General features: G+C 43.8%; 1 protein-coding gene across 1 annotated transcript; it reads right to left on the bottom strand.

The window, feature by feature from the left end:
- Window positions 1-566: 566 nt before the first annotated feature.
- On the bottom strand, window positions 567-20,603 carry MRAP2 (melanocortin 2 receptor accessory protein 2). The gene is made up of 3 exons (XM_045542270.1): window positions 20,394-20,603; window positions 13,039-13,138; window positions 567-2,890 (listed from the first exon to the last, which is right to left on the bottom strand). The coding sequence occupies exons 1-3, from the start codon at window positions 20,518-20,520 to the stop codon at window positions 2,497-2,499; spliced, it is 621 nt and encodes a 206-aa protein (XP_045398226.1). The 5' UTR covers window positions 20,521-20,603; the 3' UTR covers window positions 567-2,496.
- Window positions 20,604-23,887: the final 3,284 nt, after the last annotated feature.

Genomic DNA, 23,887 nt, shown 5'->3' with positions numbered 1-23,887 from the left:
TTCTCCTCTTATGCAGACTGCAAACGACACTCAAGTGAGGAGATTCAGTGTCAGGAAAGCACGCTCTGGAGAGAAAGCCAAGCATATGACTGGACGATCTTTGCTAGTGTCTCAAAAGAAACAAAAAGAATATTCAATCACACAGGAGTTTCTCTGTGAAGAAACTAGGAATGTGACTCATGGATCCCTTTATCCATCTGCATAGAAGCTAGGAATAGAGACGGGATTATTCAGGAAGGATCTGTCCAGGAGCCCCTTGCCTAATGGGATGAATTCCTGTGATACATCCAGATAAAATGTTACACCAGCAGAAACATTGCCGACTTGAACTGAAATGCACAGAGTGAGGACAACATAAAAGAGGGATGTCAGACTCAAAATTCTACATGCAGAAACAGGTTGACAAAACTACTCAGCTACAAACATATTCTACCCTTCAAGAAAAAGGAAGGATGATTGCAAGGGCAGAGAGCTTCAGGCCCCGAGGATGGAGCTGTTACTGGCTGTTGAAATCCTCAGTTCTTGTCTTCTCGAGATTGAAGAATAAAAGCAAGAGACAGTTTTGAAGCAGCAAGCAGCAAACTTTATTATTAATAAAGCGAAAGGTCACTCTGAAAGGGGTTAGCGGTTTCTGTAGTGTAGTGGCTATCACGTTGGCCTCACCCTAAAAGGGTAAGGGCGGGCACACGTCCTAGTGGACAGTGGCCCTGTGGTCTCTCTAGGTCTCTCTTTTTTTTCCTGTCTGGCCTCTCCCCATTCCTGACGCTGTCTCCTTTTTTTTTTTTTTTACCAATGGAGATGTTGTCTTCTTCCTGCAATTGAGGGTTGCGGGGGAGGGGGGTAGTTTTTCACCTTACATGGCAAGGCCAGGATGTGTTGTGGGGTCCAAAGTCCATGGGGGGAGGGCAAGTTGTAATGTGTAATGTGCCCTGTGTCCTTCCTGTTATGTTTCTTTGTGACAGTTGTAGCTACCCTTTATCTTGTTACTGTTGCAGTATGTTCTCTTACTCCCGTACCCACTGGTTCACTTTGCTTGTTGCTTGCTTTCCTATTTTCTCTGCTATCTCCCTTTTCTTACGCCAACATTCTGTGACACACAGCGACCCGTATCTTGCAGTGTGTTTCCTTATCCAGTAGCCCTTTTGCTCACCCGGCCCGCTCCGTACTTCCTCTGCCGTGTCTCACCTTCCCGCCTGTGCTAGCACAGCCACGAGTCTCGGAATACTTGCGGGCCTTGCAACCTAACAGTTTTCCCAGCTGAACTTTGAAATTTCATGGAACTGGTGACTCTTTTTTTCTTCCATTTTCTCCCGTTTGAGTGGGAATACTGTTGACCCTTGAACAATGTGGGTTTGAACTATGCAGGTCCACTTATAAACAGATTTTTTTTTTCAAAGAAACATGGATCTAAAATACAGTATTCCTGGGTTGTAAAACTCACATATATGAAGGGCCAACTTTTCATGTATGCAGGTTCCTCATGACAAACTTCGGGACTTGAGTATGCAAGGATTTTGGTATATTTGGGGGTGGTGGTGCTGGAACCAGTGCCCCACATCTACCAAGGGACAACTGTATTTGTAAGTAGTATCTTATGCTGGTATTCTGTAGCCAATGGCACAGCAGTGTGACCACAGATACACCTACCCAGAAATACACAGAAGGCACCTCCCCTCACCCAGCTGACAACCTTCCTCACATATCCTGGGGATGGCAGCGCCATGCGAGGTACCATGGATGGGTACTCATTCTCACGTGGGGCAGGGCTGTCCGCAGGTTTGAGCATGCGTGATTACAGGTCCTCAGAAGAGCTGTTCCAGCACAACCCAGCAGAAATGTTGGCCACAGTGACTACGTAAGATGAGTTTCCTGACATCCTAGTAGACACTCCAAGCCCCTGACTAAAGCTTGGTTCAGTTAAGGGGGAAGGGGAAGGTGCAGAGATTGGAAAGAGCCTACAACAAGAGCTAGGAGGCAATGCCCTTGTTTATACTGCTTTGTGTATGTCTCAGCCTCATTTGGATGCAAAGTCATAAATTTACAAAATGTTAGAGCTGGATGCATCACTCCAGACACATCATTTTACAGCTAAAAGTGTGGCAGCCAGACAGGCAGTGCAACTTGCACAGGGCCCAGCACAGCAGGCAGCAGGGCCAGATCAGGGCGCAGAAGGCCGACCCTCACTCGAGGATGCCGGCAATGAAGATTTGGCCAAGTTTTTCAACAAGGAAGATGAGACAGTATAAATATGAATCCCCTCAAAGCCTCAAATGTGTTGAAAAGCAAAAGAACACTTGGCTTAATCATCTCTCTTCTAAGGGGGCTCTATTCTCTGTCTCCCTGTCTCTATGTTCTCTCTGTCTCTACCTCTCTGTGTCTCTGTGTCTCTCTCTCCCTCCCCCACCACACACACCATTTTGGTGGATGGAAATTTCATGCCATACCAAAACAGAATCCACGTGGATCTCTGGGTAGACCCTTTTCAGAGCATGTTTCTCAATCTAGGTCTTTGTGTGATGTCTGGGAAAGTGGCTTATTTTCGAGAACAATGGGTGGTTCCGAAATCAGAAGATCGTCCTCCCCAAAGGAGGAGTTCTGGTCCGTATTCACAAAGTTGGGGATGTCAAACTTCATGAGCCTGTTCAGCTCCTCCTCTGGCTGCCCGCCACTTCTGATGGCTTCCTGGAGTTGGACGTCACTGCCGAGGCTTGTGGTCTGGTGACAAGCTCTGGCCCTGTCCGAGTGTTCCACTTCATTGATGTAACAGTGAAAGAGAGACCTGGACTCCTCATTACCCTGGCGAGAAAACACCTTATCCGGCTCCAGAGGTCTTCCAAAGTCTGACACAAAGCTGTTCATTCTGAATCTCTTCTCTGAAGACTCTGCATTGCTATAAACAAAAGGAAAACAAAAGATTGCTTATGCTCCAGCTCGTTCACCTGCAGAATCATGGTTTTCTGCATGCGGGGCAGGCCAGCACATTTCCACCAAGCACCTACTGAGTGTAAGTCTTTTTAAGGCATGCAGACAACATGAGAAAGGAGAGCCATCCCATTTCTGAACATGTGCAGATAAAACCCAAGGCAAAAGCTTCATGATGAGGGCCCCTGGATCGTCCCCAGGACAGACATCTTGCTGAGGAATTCCCCAGTATTCTGAAGATACACCAGCATTTTTCAATGGGATTCTTGGATCATGGGCATCAGAATTACTTGAAGTGCCTCTTAAAATGCAGATTCCTAAGTAGCAGACCCTCAGAATCTCTCTGAAGGTAGGCTTGGTAATCTGTATTGTCACAGACTCTCCAAGTGCCATTACTCATACTAAAGTCTAGAACCACTGGCCTACATCCTGCCAGCCTGAAAACAGCAATACTATCTCATACGGGTGCATTAAATGTTTATCAAAACACTGTAATATCCATTTATCTCACTTGATTCTCAAAACTGAACAGTGCAGTCACTTAGGGCAATAATTGCTGTGCCCGTTTTACAAATCTATAAACTGAAGCAAGGAGCAGTCAAAACTTCCCATGTGAGATGCACAACCAGTTTGTGATACGAGTGGGAATAAAATCTAGGTTCCTAAATCTCTGTTTCATTTAGCGTGTAACAAATTAGCAGTTCAGTGGTAATAATGAGTGAATAATGAATAAAATAACTCTCAGTTAGTCTTACAAATGCATGAATGAAAGAGCATGGGGAAGCTGAAAAACCTGATACCTCATCTACTTTCATCACCAACCTTTCTAGACTGATGTGAGGGTTGCTCATGCCCAGCCAGCGACTCCTTAAGGGCACGAATCGTGAATGAACATGTTGCAAATCCAGAAGAGAATTTGACAAAAGTCAGTCTCCAGTGTCCGTGTTCAATGAACATGTCATTTTCTCAAAGCTTCCAGTTTTTAAATCTCTTCCTTCCCAACCCCATCACTCAGGACAAAGCACTTATACAAAATTCTTATGGGGCAGTGGAGCATAGATTTAAATTACAGGCCTGGAAAATCTGATCATATAACACTAACCTCCAAATTATCAAAATCACCTGGATTTCAGAAGTCAGCAAGCCTAGAAGTTTTGCAATCCAGCTGGCTGAAGGACTTTTATATCAGATTAATCTCCTAGCATGGTTACCTGGATGATAAGGCAAGGAATTCCTCTAAGAAATCTGAATTTTTCCTTTCCATAATGAGCCTGATTAATAACTTTCATTGCCCGCTAAACACATGCATTGTGAAGATCAAGGGCTCACACAAGAATCCAATATTCACTATGTCATGTATTCAGAATTCAGAGAAAAATCACTTCAGAGAGACTCTGAGGACTTGTGCCCTAATGCAAATTTAAATGGTTTTCCTCTTTGTCTTCCTATAAATGACTTTCCCCCCACTTATCACTTCACTTGGGTTTAAAAGATGTCTGAGAACAGAGATGAGGGTGCCAGCAATCTGTGACCTAATAAGCTAAAATGTCACCTAGGAAAAAGAGGAGCTTAAAGTGTCTGGAGAAAGCCATGATGAAGATTTCTGGGCCCACACCATTCCCTGATTCCAGGGCTAAGGAGCTCTGAGAAGTAGCTTTTCCGCCTGCCTGGGGCACCAGCTGAGTATGACAGCAGACCCAGAAACACAGCTGTGTGCAGTGGCTCTTCCGTAACACAGATACGTTTCCTCAGAATTAAGAATGGGACCCACTGACCACTCCTGCTAGGGAATTAAGGTACAGGAGACCAAGAAAGTTTTGCTCCTCTCCAGGACAGAGCCAGGGTAGTAGACAATAAAGTTCCTCTGAGATGCCTTCCCTGCCCCTCACCCCTGAGGCTAAACTGGGGCTCCCAGGGCCTCCCCACTTCCCGCTAGCTTTGTCCCAGTGATCTCTTGGTGCGACAACAGTGTGATGTGTCCTATGCTTTCTTCTAGAACTATGCTGTCCAATGCAATATATTACACGTGTGGCTATTTAAATTTAAATTAATTAAAATTAAGTAAAATTCGAAATTTGATTTCTCATATTACCCACACTGCGAGTGCTCAATAGCCACATATGACTAGTGGCTACCTAATTGGATGGCACAGAAACACTCCCATCATCACAGAAAGTTCTTTTGGCTAGTGTTGTCCTAGGAGCTTTTTACTTAAAGGAAATGATCCACGTTGAGATAGGGGTCCAGGTTCATTTTTTCCCTTATGTTTATGCTGTCATTCCAGCACCGTTGTTAAAAAAGACTTTCCTTTTGATTGACATTACATAAAAATCATTGTATTACTACATACCAATAACGAAAAATAAGAAAATGAAAAAGTAAATCCAAAATAACATTAAAAAATAAGAATACTTAAGAATAAAGTTAACGAAGCATGTTCAAGTCTTGTACTCTGAAATTTTCAAAAAATTACAAAGGAAAATTAAAGAGGACCTAAGGATATGGAGAGACAGAGCACACCTGTGGATTGGAAGGCTCCAGGTAGGAAGTCATACAGTCACAGACATAAGCTAGTGCACTTTCCTTCTTTCTTTTTTTTTTTTTTTTTGAGACAGAGTCTCACTCTGTTGCCCGGGCTAGAGTGCCGTGGCGTCAGCCTAGCTCACAGCAACCTCAAACTCCTGGGCTTAAGTGATCCTACTGCCTCAGCCTCCCAAGTAGCTGGGACTACAGGCATGTGCCACCATGCCCGGCTAATTTTTTCTATATATATTTTTAGTTGTCCAATAATTTATTTCTATTTTTAGTAGAGACGGGGTCTCGCTCAGGCTGGCCTCAAACTCCTGACCTCGAGCGATCCGCCCGCCTCGGCCTCCCAGAGGGCTAGGATTACAGGCGTGAGCCACCGCGCCCGGCCTCACTTTCCTTCTTTCAAGAGCCAAAAGCCCTTCGGTTTTTGTCTGCTTAGGTTCATTCTCTAATGTCTTCCCACGGTTGTTGTTTATATTTTGTCCATATTTTATAACTATTATCTGCAAGATTATCTGCAAAAAGCTATGCTGCCATTACTGGAACTGAAACCCACTTGCCTAATTTTTCTTGGCTTTTTTATGAATCACCTATGGTGCCAACTCCTGTAAGAAGATCTCCTGTATCATCCTAACTTTTTAGAAACCATAACTATCTATTCTGATAGAGCCCTGAACCCTGAAACCCTTTTTTCCCACTTATTGGTTGTGATAATTTGTACTCTTCATTTTCAGCTTGCTATAGGAAATGCAACTTGGACTTAACCTATTGACTGTAGTATCACCGAACTCCACCGGCCAGAATACAAAGGCTGTTCGGAATGTTCTGATCTGATTCTCAGCCTTTTCTTCATCTCACCACAGGTTACATCATGTCTTTTCTGTACCTGTGAAATTCTCTGTACCTGAGCAGAGCACATCTAACACAAGGACCCAGCCAGGCTGCTGACACCCACACAGTAATTGGCACTTACTACTCATGACACCTCCCTGCTCAAAAACTTTCATCACCTCCCCCAAATCTGCCTGATATTCCCGACCCCCGCTCTCATATTACCTGTCCTTTCCAGGGTTCCTCTCCCCACAGTCCCTTCGCCAACCACACAGGCCAGCCACCGGGTACCTGGCTGGCCCCAGTGCACTCAGGACTGTCTCTCTCTGTGCCTTTGCTCATGCTGTTCCTTCTACCTGATAGGCCCTTCCACCCATCTGTCTGTCAAAATCAAATACCTTCAATGTCCAACTCCAGTGCCACTGCCTCCATGTAGACTCTCTGATCTGTTGACAAGAAGACTCTGTCCCTCCGCCGTGCCCATGCCTGCTCTTACAGGATGCATCCTTTTCTGCCTTGTGTCAGAGTCATTTGTGCGTGGTCTTTTCTCTCCTATATGCCAATGTGCTGTATTTTGCTCACCTCTGCATCCCTCAAAGGGCTTGCAGTAATTAGACCTCAATGAGCACTTTATGAAACACCATGTACTGAATGGCTGTATCTTTGGGCTTGTCCAGAGCTCTGATTCCTAGAAGAGGCACAGTCACCCCAGTGTTTGGTGAAGTACTCCTTCTTCTGTTACCCGAAAGACCAAGCAAGTCAAGAGGATAGACTCCTCCCACCTCCACTTGCAGAGAGACAACACAGGCAATGTTCTGTGACATTCCGCTAGGGATTTTCCAGATTTATGATGAGTTTTTACAAATGAAGTGCCTGCTGCTGTGCCAAGAGTCTTAGCAAGCTGACAACTATCCTCAAGTTTGCCCCAGTCATGGAAAGTGGTGGGCAGACCAGCATGTGGGCGCCTGGTATTTCCAGCAGTCACTTCCAGTGGGCTTTTAAAGATGTGCAAGCTAAACAAAGACCTACTAAGAGGGAAAGCTTCTATGATTAATAACCAGAGAGATAATAATAACCACCACCAATATTTATAAAGCCATAGCCCGCGCCGAGAGCTTTACATCAGATAATAAGCCCTAACAGAAGCGCTGGCCAAACCCTTCTGTGTGGAAACGCCGTTTGGTTGCTTTCATTGGTAGCAGTGACATGCCAGGAATGTGTTAGTTTAACTGGGGAGGGAAGATTCCACAACCTTAAAACTACCCTCGGCACAGTCCTGGGCAAGGTGTACCTGTACATGCAGTAAAAATAACTCCGGAACAAAGGTTTATAGACTGAACCAGATACATAAAATAGCCAGAACTTCTACCTATTCGTGGCGGTAGCCCTCTCAGAATGACAGGACTCTCTCAGGAACCACTTACCACATCTGCACTTTGCCAGCTAGTTCCCGTGGCTATGATCATTATGAAAGATTCTGAACACTGACATTTTCTCGCTATTAGCTTTTAGTTCCATGTACCCATCCTTTAATAAGTGCCATATTTGGGTAAATTACTATTCAAGGTAAAGTGTGATTCCCATTTTTACAAGGACATGAGCAATCCTACAGCGGCCCCTAAATGAAGAACATTCCCACCTGGACAAGGTGCACTTAGCAAAGGCTACAAAGGGGCGTATGTGATGTATATAATGGGGTTTGATCATTTTTTTTAAGAAGTCCAAAATATTCAACATAAAAATGGGATCCAAGCCTTTCCCATTACTCTCCACCAGGCAGATTTATGATAATGGCGCTGTAACACTTTAACAAGACAGCATACAGAGTAAATGGCTCCTTAGCTGAGAAAGCAGGAGGAAATGGTTCTTTTATCTTCATTGTCCATAAAGAATCCAGATAAGAGCTTTTTCCTCCCACACAACAGCAAATATTCCATGGAAAAAAATAATCCCTACCAAAGCTGCTTCTTAGGTCTAGAAGCTTTTAAGAGAGGTGATGTCAGCTTTATAGCGGTCTTCCTCCCTCTGCAGTTCGCCTTCCCAGCGCTCACCAACGTCTTGCTCGACAGCCAGCCCGGAGGGCGACCCTCCCAGGGGACAGCTAGGTGGGCGGGGCTGGTTCCGACCAACCAGCTGTGGGGGGAAGGGCCGTGCACCACTTCTGGGCTGGAGAAGAGAAGGGCTGGCTGAGGGCTCCAGGTGTGCTCCTCTCCCACGGCAGCGGCCCAGGAGGCTGAGTAGTAGAGACAGTGCCACTCTAACTGGAGAAGCTTCTCTCTGCCCCTTGCCACCCACAGCAAACATGTAGTTTGAGCACAAAATAAACCATCGTTGTGTTATACTGAGCTTTGAGGAGTTCCCTGTCACTGTCTCATGGCCTAGCCTAGCCTGACTACTGCACGGTCCCTCCCTTAACAGAAGCCACGGAGTAGTGACTCCAGAATGGAAGTTCTTATCCTAACACCATCCCAAGTTGAAAACTTCAGAGGGAAAACAATGCCTATTTTATTGTCGTGTCATTGGCTCCGTGCAGTTGAGTGGACCTCAATTTCTGCCATCCAATACTATTAAAGAAAAGACCAGCCACAGATGGCAAATATATGTTCTCTCTCAGGTAAACTGTGATTTCAAGCAGTGGCCTGGAGCTCTGTTTTGAAAATGATTCTGAGGCAAGGTCTTGGCTATGCAGGGAAGAGGACACAGTCGATTGGTGACGTCCATGGTGTGTATGGGCACAGTGAGTAGGGGCAGGGGCGGTGGTACCTGCCAGCTTGTGTCTTACTACTGTCACAGGGATGCTCATACTCTACGTGTCAGCACTTGGCCCTGCCCTGAGATGCCTCCATGGAGAAAAAAATTAAATTAAGTGGTAGATTTAGCACTAGTCCATTCTGAGTTTTTGGACTCAATCAGGCATCTTAACCAGACTGTTAGAGTTGTACATTCCAAAAGGATACTGCCTGATACACTACACGAGCAAGTAATGTTTCTTTGTGACAAGCCACCCAGAGAGCCTGACATGTAAAGCAGTCAGAATTCAGGCATGTTGGTCCTGAGCCATCACCAGGATTCTCTACTTAGCTGTCTTTTAGACTCATCTTACTGTTTCCCTACAAGACACAGCCAAACTGAAGCTGGAGCAGAATGAGGCAACGTTTTTTCCAGTGTGGCTACAAAGCTATTCATGGGAGGATGGGTTCCTTTTTCTCCTCCCTCCCACTGTCTTCCCAGACCCTTCAGCTTGCACCAGTGACTGGCCTTTACTGAGGGATACTATGAGCCCAGCTTTGCAAGTAGCTCCACAGCCTGCTCACTCTTCTCATTTCATCTTTACAATAATCCTAGGAGGCACATACTATTTTATTTTTATACATAAGAAGTCTCAAGCATAGAGAAGTTAAGACTTCAGCCCAAAGTCTCAATAAGTAAACCTGGAAATGTGTCACTCCAGAGTCCATGCTTGGCCCAGCATGTGACAAAAGAAAATAAATATGGCTGCGTGCTAACATCTTTGGTTCAATAGAAGGAAGAGATTAAAAATTACCAATCTGAAATAGTTTAGCATAGTGGTTAATGTTGGAATTTCAGTGCCAAAGAGACATTAGTTTGAGGCCTGGCTCTATAGTTTTTTCAACCCATGAGACTGCACACAAGTGACTCAGTCTCACTTTTCTCATCTGTAAAGTGGGAACACTTGTAGAACTTACTTCATCCTGTGAGAACATAGTAAGATTATACCTACAAAGTGACACTGGCATAGGGTAAACACTCAAAAAAGTGGCCATTATTCTTCTCAATGACATTATCATCCTCCCTCCAACTCCTGTTTATCACAAACTTAAAAGTGATTGTTTTCTATTAAAGTTAGCTATATGGAAAAAAACAATGTGCACTTTAGGAGAAAATTCCTGGCACATAAATGTCCACCTTGCTAAGATCTAAACGTCTTTTCAATGGATTCATTTGAGGATTTTTCCACATATCTGATTCTTTCAGTTTTCTACTACGATATGCTGCAACGAAATGCCATATTTTACACTGCCTAAGATCGGGCACCGAAGCATTTAAAGTATGGTCCTGAAAGCTGATCCATTATTTTATTAAAAGGAAAAAATTCAGAGTTTCTCCTTAATCTTGATAGAAGCACACAGGGTGACAATGACCCCTGTTCTGTGATTGAGCATTGCTCAGAACTGCCATCAAGAAGAAAGATCGTCTAGCGACAGGAGTGAGCTGACAACTAGAAGGCTAGAAATGCAAGTCATAGCTACCTAGGGTCACCATGACACCTCATGGAGGTGGATTAGTCAGGGCTCTCCAGAGAAAAATAACCAACGTGATGTGTGTGTGTGTGCTCATGTGCACATGTGTAAAGAGAGAGGTTTATTTTAAGGAATTGGCTTACTCAATTTTGGAGGCTGGCAAGTCCAAAATCTACAGAGGCCAGCAGGCTGTAGATGCAGGGGCAAGTTGCAGTTCCAGTCCAAAGGCAGCCTACTGGCAGAATTCCTTTTTGCTTGGGGAGGTCAGTCTTTGTTCTCTTAAGGCCTTCCACTGAATTGGATAAGGCCCACTTACACTGAGGAGGGTAATCTGCTTAACTCAAAGTATACTGATTTAAATGTTAACCTTATCTAAAAAATACCTTCATAGAAACATCTAGAATGATGTTTGACCCAATATATGGGTACCATGGCCTAGTTTGATAGATGCACAAAATTAGTCATCACGGGAAGTCACATTCTATTTTGTGCTAGAGTGTTCCCATCTGTAACATCACCTGCCTTCTCATACATCCATCTCAATAACCCTGCAAAACCCATCTGTCCCTCTGAAGAAAAGGAAAATAACAGAGTAGTAGTATTCCCTAACCACTCTGAAATGTGCCCTAATCCGGGTTTATTCTCAGCTTTCCTTACTACTCTTGCAATCCACACCCTATTTCCAAATTCCCTGGACCGATGTAATAGAAGCAAAGGCACGTGCGGATATTTATAAGGACATGAAGACCGAAAAGGGAAAGTGCATGTCTTTTTAGTGGCTGTTAAAGAGAATCTCAGCCATATGTCTCCATATGCTTCAATAAAATGGTACTTCCCTTTCATTTAAAATGTTTGTGTTTAAGTTTTCTTTTCCCAGCCCCTGATGTCTGGAAATAGCTGCGTGAAGAACAGAACTGTCCCCTTTGCCCAGGCATTTGTTATAGTTCAAACGCAGGCTGAAGAAGGAACAGACACTGGAGACTGTGTGAGGAGACACGATCATGGAGTGCTGTCCCAGGCTGCCAGGGTAAACGACATACTGAATGTAAAACCATTAAGATCTCTTCCATTTGCTCTCCTGGCTCGCTCTCTCCCCGTCCCCGTCCTGCTCTGTGCTCTGGGAAAATGGCCTTGGATGGAGCCTCTGGCTGCAGGTTGTGTTCAAGCTCAGGCGTGGGGAGCAAAGGGGAGAGACGGGGAGGAGGGGAAGAGTGAGGTTCTTTATTTTGAGGCTCCTTCCCTAAGAAGCCACATTGGACCAGCTGTTTGCCTCCATCCAAGGTCACAGCCCCTCTCAACTGACTCCTGGGTTCCCGTAATCGCCCCGCTTGAAACCTAGGGTGGTAACTGCGCCTCAGTGTTGCCAGCCTTGGGGTCCTGCACTCTTCCCTGTCCATGACTCCTAAGTAGCCCCTTTATCAAAAGCTCTTTTAAATAGCAATATGAATGTGGGGTTTGCTGCCTGCTGGGCCCAAGTAATAAGGTATTCAACATACTCTATTTTCCCTTTTGTTGAAGAGTTGGTATAAAATATATATATATATATCCTCTAAGACATTTCTGAATTTTTTACAAACCATAACTGAACAAATGCTGATGTTACTCAACATTCTTTAACACATTAACTGCCATGTGAGTTGTATTTAACTCAGCCTAGTTTTGAACCTGGGGCCACGTGAAGCAAAACCCTGCAGTTGGTTCATGAAAATCTTACTTGTTGATGTTCTTATTGTTACAATTAATATTGACAATTTTAATTCTAAAATCACAGATTGCATTGCATATAACTCACACACAGAAAACCATAAAAAATAACAAATTAGAAAGGGTCATTTTGTTTTAATAAAACACTGTGGCCCCAGGGAAAAATGTTTTTTCCTAGTGTGGCAATCAATGTGTTAAGCACCCATGTAGTAATTTCCTCCAGAAATCCAAAGCCCAACACTAATGTTCTTTGCCATGTTATGAGAATTATGTAATCCACAGTGTTTCCCTTTTATCCTACTTTCAAGAAAACTCAGTGTTGAACTCGGTGATCATTGTCACTAATTTATTTAGCTGAGTTTCCAGTAACAATTATGTCTCTGCTTCTCAAAATATTTTTTGAAACTAGTTTTCATCCTATTTTTGCCATTATCTTTTCCACTGTTTTTAATCTGGCACATAATCTAAATCCTTTTGAGAATAGGAGAAAATATGTCCTAATTAAAATATATTGCAACATAAAAATCAGGCCTAGATCAGCATTAAGACTGCAGGAAAGGACCAAGAAATCCAATTTTATAAGAGTCAAATTGAAAATAAGCCCCAGAAGCAAGAGGCAAAAGTCCAGGAGGAAAGTGGGATTCCGCCCACAGGCACCCGGGTCTGAGCTGCAAACCCACAACCAGCCCCTTGTCCCCACCACTGGAACCTGCCCCAGCCCTGGGCAGTAGTTTCTGTTTCCTCAGCTCCATGTGGGGCTTAACAGACCTTCAGGAACAGCCAGACTTACTCTTGGTGTGGGGCTCCTGTCTTGGTCAGCAAGGTCAGCACAAAAAACATAAAGATCACGAAGACAGCAAGACCAACCCAGAATCCAATCACAATGGAATCTGCAAGACAGTTAATACCAGGATTAGTATTTCACAACAGATTAAAACTTGAACATTCAAGGAATCAGAGCTTTTTGGAGAGGTTTTGGTACGTGAAACATGAGAGGAAATCAACAGTCTGATCCCCAGTTAGCTGCGGACGGATGAGACAGTGGAGAATGAGGGAGAAGAGTCTCCAGATGTCCTCCAGGTTTCTGTCTCAGATAACACGAAGTGATGTGGGCCTGATCAACTCTTGGTTTCCACATCCTAACGAAGGAACCTAGCACAGAACGTCAGGTCATCTAGGTCCTCAACATTCCACTGAAGTGTCTTGCGTTAGAAAATACAATTTTTAGCAGAGACTGCCATCAGAAGCTAAAAATGAATTCTGATTCCAACTAAGTTTTAAAAGAAACACTGTAGACAAATTAAATTTAACAGAGACTGACTGGACAAGAAAAAAGGAAAAAAAAAAAAAAAATGATTCTCAAACCAGGCAGTGCCCAGAATCAGAACAGATTCAGAGAGACCCCAGGGCTGCCTCATGGTCGCTTAAGATTTATAACCTGAGGTTTTGTACCCCCATGAAGAGCTGAAATAAAAAAAAAAAAAAAAAGATTTATGGGCAGAAAAAGGTAAGTGACATACAGAAATCAGAAGTGCGGCCCACAAACAGCCGGACTGGTTACAGCTGGGGTTTGCTGTGTTAGACATGATTTGAACAGGTGGCGGCCTGTGAGTGGCTGAAGTCTGGCTGCTGTGATTGGTGGAGACTCAACTATTGTTACAGAAGCAGTCTCCTAAGTTAGGTTTGCAGTGGCTCACCTACTAAGTTAAGTGGTGGTTTGTAGGTAAGAACTCAAGTATGGAAGTACAGAGGCCTTCTCAGGCCAAATTTTAGTTTAGCAACCCAATCTAGTTAGCAACCCAATTTAGTTAGCAACCCCACTTTGCATTTTCACCTAAGTTCACAATGGAATATTCTGGGCCCTCTTCACTTCTTGCAGAGAACATACAAACAGCCTCCTGAGTGCTCTCGCTGCCTTCTGCTCTTCCCTGTGCTTTGCCTCTCCACACACCTGCTCTACCACAGCTCTGACGATATTGCTCTTTCATGAAAAACTCTCTAACAAATATAGACCTGACCTACTTTTCCAAATTAAAAGAGAGTTCCTATGTAAAGGGCTCCCAGGTGCCAGCTATTGTCATTAGAATTATCATTTTCCTCCCAATTTACCCCACTTTAAAACCCATGTGTTTCCAATCAAACTAGGGGCCAAGTGTGCTCCTGTATTTACCTTAATTAACTCCCAGCCACAGCAGTGAGAGAGCACCCACACCTTTACAGAGGCCCTTACCTCTACCTGGCTAGAAAAACTTTTCCCAGCTTGGAGCTAATGAAAGTCTAGCCATCTTTCACACCATCTCCTTCACAAAGCCTCATGGAACTTCCCTAACTGATGCGCTCTCCCTCTCCTTTGAACTCCAAGACATTTTGAGCCCTGCAGGCTCTTCTGTGGTCCTATCGTGGGCAACAGCTGCAAGTGTGTATCTCTGGGACAGGGATTAGACGAGATCGCCTACAGAACCTGGCACATGCGCAGTAAGGGCTCAAATCTTGGGGGCAGCAGAGTTAAATCGTTCTACATTTTCTGATCTATACTAAGAAGCTTACTTATACAGGAAGATAGTAAGGATGCTTAGCAATTTTCTAAAAATAAACGATTGGAGCTGACACATTAAATATGTTTAAATGCAAAACATTATTCTAATTAACTTATATATACATATGTATAGCACTTTTCCTAAAATGAAGAAATCAGATCAACAATTTACTCTGCATAATTTGTACTTGCACCCTGCATATACTATTGCCTAGAGGTTAGCAACGTTTACTCAGCACTCTGCAAAACTGATGCATCTTCCCTAAGGTCTTAACCTTAAGTGCCCAAGAAACAGAAATTGCAGACGTTGCCTTTTAATACAGTGGAAATGAGGCATAAAAAAAGACATAAGGACAAATACCCAAAAACACATGTACTCAAGTGCAACTAACATGGAACAATAAAATCTCAATTATCTGGGCATGGGCTGTGAAGAAACATTGCACAGATAGATAACAGTTCTGCACACTGTACTTTATCAACCGCCTGCATAGCAAAAGCAAATCCTAAAATTACACACCAATGTCATACTCAAGGCCTTGATTTAGAATTTAGTCATGTGGATTGACATTTTTCAAATGTCAATTTTTCTGTTCACGAGGAAGGGGTTCTCATGAGGACACTTTCACACTGCGAATGGTGGAGCCATCTCTTGAGGTGGAGGAGGGGGTGCCTTTAACTGAGCCCAGCCCTCTCTCCACCCTTCTGGTGCCCCAGGGAGCTCATGGAAAAGCAGCAATAATGTGGGGCGTGGGTGGGTCACAGCCCTCAGAGAAGTTGGGGGAGGCAGAGTTGGGGGGAGAGGGGCTGGGGTTAGAAGTTGAGAATCTCCATGAGCCAACAGCATTTCCAAAAAGTTCCTTGATGACGTGGCATCTACGTTTCCCATGGCAGTATGCTTTAAGCACTTTTGCTTATTCACATTCCCTTTGAACAAAATTCTGCTTCTTTAAATTATATCTACTAATTTCCCCCTACCTCATCTTCTGCCCTACAACCCAGTTCCAGGGCACTTTCTCACCCTGAGTCCCTTATCAGGAACATCAGAGATCCCCATCTCATCCCAGGAATACCCAAACTCTCCTGCAGTTTTATTTACATGCCAAGTTTCATGGGCATAGGCACTGCAGTGAGGTGGGAAAAACAGATCCTGCAGTCTTCCCCAAAGCATCCTTTCCCGGGAAGAAGTCAGAATATAAGTTACATAGAGTGAGGCTCCAGATGGCTAAGGAAACCAAGAGGAGTGTTCCAAAGGGTTCCTACCACAGCCAAGCAGCCACGCTCGGTCCTGTCCAGCCAGTGAGCTATTTGGAGACAACGAGGGGGTAGAACAAATTGCCCAGGGAGATTCCAAATGGTATGTGTCATAATAAAGTAACTTCCCTTACCCTGACCCATGAAGAGAGGAAGGAAACAAGGGAGCTGAGAGTGGACATGATCTTTTTCTTTTCCAATCTGGGGTAGGACTAGAGCAACGATCCCATCCCAGTCCCCCTCCTCTCCACCTCCTAAGGATAAATAGTGACCTTTCCATTTCACAGTTATGTAAAAAAACAAGGGTTAATACTTCATTTGAAAGAGAGACTTCAGGACACCAGAGCAGCACTATCCTCACACTTCTGGTTCCTAAGGCAGTAGGCTCAGCTGTATAGTATAAATTCCTGGCAAGGAGCCAATGGTGATGTTCCCACACTTGTCTCTACTGTGCTCCAGATGACACTCTTACTCCATGCCCGTGCAAGCTCTAGCTCTGCTTCTCATCCTGATGCCGCGGCTTCTTGCTGACTCACCCATGCATGTATCTGATATTAGCTGCACGTTAGCATATTAAAAAAGCATGGGATTTGGCCACCACTGATGGCTCAGAATAAGAGGATGCTCCTTCAGTCTTTCCTTAACACAGCAGCCAGAGTGGTCCTGCTAAAATGTAAGTGTCCACTCACTGACTCATAGGGTTTTGCTTCTGCTTCTCTAAGAGCATCCTGTCTCACCCAGCCATGCCCTTCATAAATGATCCATATCTGTCTTTCCCTTTATGGCAAAACTCTTGAGAGATCTGCCTCTACCTCCAATCCCTCCCCTCTAGTTTTTTTTGAACTGATTCCATCAGCCTTTCACCCCACCACTCCACTAACAACATTGTTTTTAAGACCATTCCCAGTAACTTCTACATTATAAATCCAATGGTCATGTCCTCAACTAACTTGACCTAATAGCAGCATTTGACATAGACCATCTGTGAAGCCCCTTTCCAGTTGGCTTCCAGAAAACCACAGCTGCCCAGTTTTCTTCCTACTTTCTGTACATTCCTCTCAGGCTCCTTTGCTGCTTCGTTCTCAGCCCTCCAACTTCTAAATGCAAGTGTGCCCAGGGCTCAGCTCTCGGACCCTTCAGTCTTCTATCTACACTCACTTATCCAGCCTCTTGGCTTTGAACACACACCATTCATGTGCTGAACCATCCAAGAGGACCTCTCCTCCCAGGTCCTCTTGGATGTCTGATGGGTATCTCCAGTGACAGATCCAAATCTGAGCTCCCCAGATTCCTCTCTGAAACCTCCTCTCCCATAATCTTCCCCATGTCAGTTAAAGGCAACTCCATCCTGCCAGTTACTCGGGTCACAAATGTTCAAATCACCCTTGACTCTTTCTCTTACATCCCGTTGCCAACCCACTGACAAATCTTCTGAGATCTATCTTTTAAGAATATCCAGAGTTTATGCACTCCTCACCACTTCACTTGCCCCACCCCATCCAAGCCACCACCATCAGCTGCCTGGACTGCGGCAATGGCCTCCTGACCATCTCTGCTTCCAATCTCATCCCTTTCATTCCCCAGCTGCAGTGGGATCCTGTTGAAACCTAAGTCAGATGCCACTCCTCTACTTTAAACCCTCAAATGACTTCTAGAGTAAAAAGCCAAAGTCCTTAACATGACTTCTCAGGACCCCCATGCCCTGGTCCCCACAACTTCTCTAACCTTGTCTCCTGCTGCTCTGCATGTTCTCACTCCCCCAGTGCTGTGCTGGCCTCCTTGTTGTTCCTTGCATGTTCCATCCCATTCCTGCCATGGAGCCTTTCCTAGAATGTTCTTCCCCCAGATATTTAAAGCTCTCTCTCTTCCTTCAGGTCTTTTCTCAAATCTCTCCTTCTCAGTAAGGCATTCCCATGGCCACTCTCTCTATACTTCACCCCCACACTCCACATCCCCTCTCCCCACTCTATTCGCCCTTTTTTATTGCCATCTGACATAGTTTGTTTATTTAATTTATTCGTTGTCTGTCTCTCTCACTAGAATGCAAGCTCTATAGCAGGAAATATTTTTGTCTTTTCTGTTCACTGTTTTATCTCTAGTGCTTAAAACAGTGCTGTATATATCAGGTGCTCAATAAATACATGTTTCATGAATGAATGAATAAACAAATTTCCACTCTGCTGATGCCAAATTTATGTCAGATATACAAGGGCTGTCCGGAAAGTAGCCGGACATTGTTACTATAACAAGAACATATTCCATGGCTGGATTCTTTCCAGACAGCCCTCGTATATCCACTTTTGACACATCATAAGGTTTAATTCTGGACTCAAAACTGAGGGCCAAAGGAGACTTCGCGATGACCATCAGAGGTTGTTTCTTACATGAAAGACCCTTTGAAGGTAGGAATCTTAATTTCAGCAGGCAGAGGAGCTTGGTCTAACTAAAGATCCATCACAGGGAAAGCAAATGGTGGTAACTTTTATGGTCATTCCTATCCTCACTAAGTGCTTCCCCTTGAAACGTCCTGCCTCTATTCTTCTGAACCTCTACCTAATTGGCTTCCTATTTTGCACATCAAAACAAGAGTCAGAATCACAGCCTATTGTACCAATAATTACCATAGTTGAATTAGCTTTTCATTTTCATGTATATCTGGAAGTTTTTGTTTGTTTTTTTGTTTGTTTGTTTTTGTACTCTATGTATCTTATATAATGTCAGGCTCCTGAAACTAAGGGCCTCTACTTTAATCAGATCTTTTATATCAGAACAGTAAGTACCCAAGGATTGGGCCTTTTTGTTTTTTTCTTGATGTAAACATTACAACTAACAAAGGCCATCCTTATTAATGGTATAATAGGTAAAATAAGCATGTAATGTGTCACACCTCTGCCTATGCTTTGCAGGAAATTTTCCAGCTATAATCATTTCTAGAATGTAATATGCTCAAAAAAGATTTTCCTCAGCTGTCTCTGGAAATGTATCCACGAAAATTATAGCAGCAGGCCTGTCTTCTGTGCCCCTTAGACTAAGGCAAAGAGACAGGAGCAAAGTGACACAAAAATAAAGTTGATGTCACCAAGTGGTAAAAGCCTACATTACAGGGAAATATATGGCAATTTTCCCAGTCATTTTGATTTCCATTATTATTTATAACAAGTAAGTGTCCCTACATAAAGGTTATCCCAGAAAAACAACAGAGTAAAGAAGTAAATTAAGGAGGGTGACTTCACACACAGACCGTAACAGCCTTCTGTCAGATAATCAATGACAGCATGCCCTGATGGATTCCGTGAGCTTTTTTTTTCCCCACAAGGAAATACTGAACAGATGTCAATAAAGGATTGAGGGAAAGCATTTAATTACTAATATTCACTTTACGAGTAAAAGATATGTGGTTTAGTTAATGATTTTTGCTTAAGGAACAAAAATAGAAAGCTCTCCTTGCAAGGGGGCACCAATTGGGTGCGAGGGATCGTAAATGCCAAGACAGGTCAGAGCAGAAGCAGCCAGGAAATGATTAAAGGGACAAAAGCATCTCCTTGGCTACATTTGCATCTCTGATTCTAATCTCTCTTATATTTCCTGATGTGTCCCACTAATCTGGACCAGTTAGAACCTAAAAATTTTATAGTGCTGTGGCTATTCACTCGGAAACACGTGAACATTGCAGGGATGTTTATGGGGTAACCACGACAGGCCCTGGAATGGGGCAGCAGTTCCTGCCTACGATGTCAACTCTACTTCATGAAACAAGGATGATTCACGCTGGCCTAAGCAGCATTCAGTTATGACCGCAGTTGAAGAGTATCTTTTCACAGAATTACATTTCCTGGCTCTGTGATGGATCATTAATCACTCCAGTAACACGAAACCCAATTCCTGCCTATAATACGGAGTTAGGAATGAGCACGGGCTATTCTCATCTGCCATCATGAACACACACTGATAGACTGAAAGGATGCTGTTCACTATGTGTTACAGAAGAAGATTCTTCAAGAATAGTTTCAGATTCTATTTTGGTACACATTTTTGATAGTTCAAACATTAACAGTTTGGGGGAACTGGAATGGTTAAAGCTTTTTAAAAATTTTCAATCTGAGATTGACATTGATTCATGTTCCCCAAATAGAAGGGAATCTTTTAAGTTCATCAATCAGAACTCCCAGGGCCCTCATGGAATACCATCCTTGAGCAATCAGCCTATGCATGGAGAGGGTGTTTCATTGGGGGTTGGAGGTAGAGGATAGAGTTCTGTAAAAAGACAGACTATTCCAGAGAACTAATCTCTGGGGATTTCACAGGTTGAGACAAATACATATTATGCTCACAATGGGGAATTATATAAGACTTACATTTATGAGCCTTCAGTCCTTCAAAGGAAACTGGTCCGATCTCATAGTACTCATATTCCCATGTGTAATCAGAATTAGATGCAGATTCCTGGGAGGTTGTGTTAGAAATTAACCTCTGGGCAGACATCTCCACCCTGCACAAATGGAGAAAGGCAAGTGCAGAACCCGTTAATTCATCCGCAACTGCACAGACACCCTCATCACTGCTGACCACACTTGGGAGTTCAGTGGCAAAGGCCTCAAGGAGGTCCCACCACCGGGCCAGGGAGAGGGTCTCACCAGCTGCCCACACCTCATACCAGGTGGCCAATATTTCCCCTTATCTCTCCACTAGACTGGAATATATCTGAAGCCAGACACCATATATTGTTTGTGAACTTAACCCAATGCCTGGCATATAACCAACTCTCAATAACTGATAAAGGACATAAGAGAAGGAGGGAGAGAGCATGTCGAAATCTCTGAGCTTACAACTTCAGCCTCATTGCCTGTACCTGCATGAGTAGGTAAAGAGCCTACAGAAAATCAATACAATAGTACCAGCAGTGAACCAGCTCAGAATGTATCACTGTGCACCTGCTATACAGCCACGAAGATGTGCAACCCAAGTGTGAAGACAAAAGTGAAGTGGACAAGAAAAGTCACATAATGGGAAAAGACCCTCAGTAGAAGTCCATGATTTACCCACTGCTTACTCCTAAAATTTATCATATTTTCAGGGCTTCCCAAATATCTTTGTTAACTATGACTACTTTAGACTAGAAAATTCTGACTGCTTTGGGAGAAGATGCTGCACTGTGCAGCGCAGATGCCAAAGGTGAAGAGTCAGCCCAGCCTGTGTTCAGTTACTGAATTGCAGCATCTACTGGGTGGAAGGTGCTGCACTCTGTGGTTGTGCAGATAGACACAGACCGGCACCCCACACACCTTCCCTTATCATGGGAAAAGGGAGACAAATTGACATTAACAATAATAGAAGGAGAAATCTAATGCGAGCTCAGCTGAAACCAAGATTAGCTGGGCAGGCACTACCCCTGGGCCCCCAGGAGCTCTCTGAAGTTCCCTCTCTCCCACCCACCACAGCAGATTCACCCAGCACCATCTCTAGGGCACAACCCTCACGGAAGCTGAGGGAAAATCCCCGCCACCCTTCTGCCCCAAGACATGGGTCTCACCTTTCCCTCATCCCTTCATCCCCAACCCCAGATACAGACCCCATCGAAGGAGACTCCAACCCCACGTCATCATGCTGTTCAAAGGACGGGTTCCTCTGACCCAGAAATGCATGTCAGTGTCAGGAACGGAGGTGTGACACTGAGGGCCCAGCCAGACGAGTGTTTTTTTTTTTTTCAAAGATAGAAAAGAATGTGCTAATTCTCATTTGGGAAAGAAAGCTACACAGATTACAAGAAAAGCTGACCTTTACTTTAAGTAAAGCATTCAGTTACCTTTCTAATGCCAGCATAAAAAATAATAAAACCATTACCACCATATCATCTTTGGCCTTTTTATCATTTGAACGAGAGATTATTTCCCTCAACGATGAAATAAATTTCCTCAGGAAATGAAAATTAATAACTCAAACCTAAGGAGCACTAGCCTCATTTATGAGCACTTGTGAGAGAGAAAGAGAGGAGTAGCTCTTCAGTTGCAGGGATCAGAGATAAACGGTAGACTAGGATAAATGTCATTTCCATTTGAGAGCGTTAAGCATTTCATATCACATAGGAAAAGGCACTGGATTTGAAGTTGGAAGACCACGGTCTTAATCTCTGTTCTACTTCCCTTTGTGATAGTGCCAGGCAAGACCTCTCTCTCCCAGCCACGTTTCCCCCCATCTACAAAACTGATCGTCATGACTGCCTGAGAACACTGTTATCAGGAAACAGTTCTGGCTTTGGCCACTAAAGAACACCATCTTCACCCACCTGGCCCACTTCTCAGGCTTCCTAACTGGTTTTTCTGCTTTCACTCTTATTAATCTCTGGGATCCATTCTCTACTCATCAGCCAGTGATCTTTCAAAGAGACAAATCGCACTTGTCACTCCTTTGCTTAACACTTTTAATGGTCTCCCACTGCCATAAGGACAAAGTCCAAAATCCTTCAAATGTCCCCCAAGGTCATGACTTGGGCCCCACTATCTCCTCTTATGTGAGCCATTCTGCCTCATACCCTATCAAACTGTAACACATTTATTGCAGTTCCTCCAGTATTTCGTGCTCTCTGCCACCCACATGCACGCTGCTCCCTCTGGCATGAGTGTTCTTCCTACCACCCCCCCTGACTCCACCCCTGCCCTGCATCCTCTCATCTGGACCAGCGGCCAGCAAACCCGGCTCGCCACCTGTGCACTTCTACAGCCTGCAAGGGAAAAATGTTTTCTACATTTTTAAATGGTTGAAAAAAAATCAAAAGGTTAATAATATTTCAGGACATAAGAAAATTATATGAAGCTACAAAAAGAATGAAATCCTGCCATTTGCAACATGGATGGAGCTGGAGAACATTATGTTAAGTGAAATAAGCCAAGCACAGAAAGACAAATCTCACATGTTCTCACTCATGTCTGGGAGCTAAATATTAAAAATAATTGATCTCCTGGAGACAGAGAGTAGAATGATGGTCACTAGAGGCTGGGAAGTGGGGGGGGGATAAAATGGGGATAGTTAATGGGTACAAAAATAGATAGAATGAACAATATTTGATAGCACAACAAAGTGACTACAATCAACAATAAGTTAGGGTACAGTTTAAAATAACTAAAAGAGTGGAATTGGAATGTTCCCAACACAAAGAAATTTTAAATGCCTGAGGTGATGGATACTCCAATTACCCAGATTTGATTAATTCACATTGTAGGCTTGTAGCAAAACATCAGTGTACCCTACAAAGATAGACAACTATTATGTACCCATAATAATTTAAAAAAAGGAAATTACAGTAAATTTAACTATCAGTGTCAATAAATCAAGTCTGATTGGAATGTAGCCACCCACTTGTTTTTGTATTTGGTATGGCTGCTGTGAATTACAGTGGCAGAGCTGAGTGGCTGTGACAGAGATGGTGTGGCCTCAAAAGCCTAAAATATTTACTTTCTGGTCTTCTATAGAAAACGTTTCTCAACCTTGGCTCTAGAGCCATGAAAAAAGAATGATCTGAGCTTCAGTCTTCCCATAGGAAAATGACGATGCCAATGGTACCTACTCCACGGAGCTGCTATACAGCCTGCATGTGATGTTGCATGAAGAGCGAGTGCCAGAGCTGGCCCACCCCAGGCTCTCCGGGATGCAGAATGACATGCGACATCAGCTCCCCTCAAGCAGCCACCCTTTGGTAGCCTTTGCATAAAAAGAGAGGTGTCTTCACTCGCTATTTCTGCTCAGTCCTTGAATCCTAAAGATAGGTTCAGAGGACAGAACCTCTGGCCTCTCCTTTGAAGCAGTCATCTAGTGCCCTTGAAAAAGTCCATGAGGCAATGTTTTTTCACCCACG

This window comes from Lemur catta, chromosome 2 (assembly GCF_020740605.2).
Source record: "Lemur catta isolate mLemCat1 chromosome 2, mLemCat1.pri, whole genome shotgun sequence".
Classification (NCBI taxonomy): Eukaryota; Metazoa; Chordata; class Mammalia; order Primates; family Lemuridae; genus Lemur; species Lemur catta.
The sequence above is the reverse complement of the archived record's forward strand: the minus strand, read 5'-3'. Positions and strand labels throughout refer to the sequence as shown.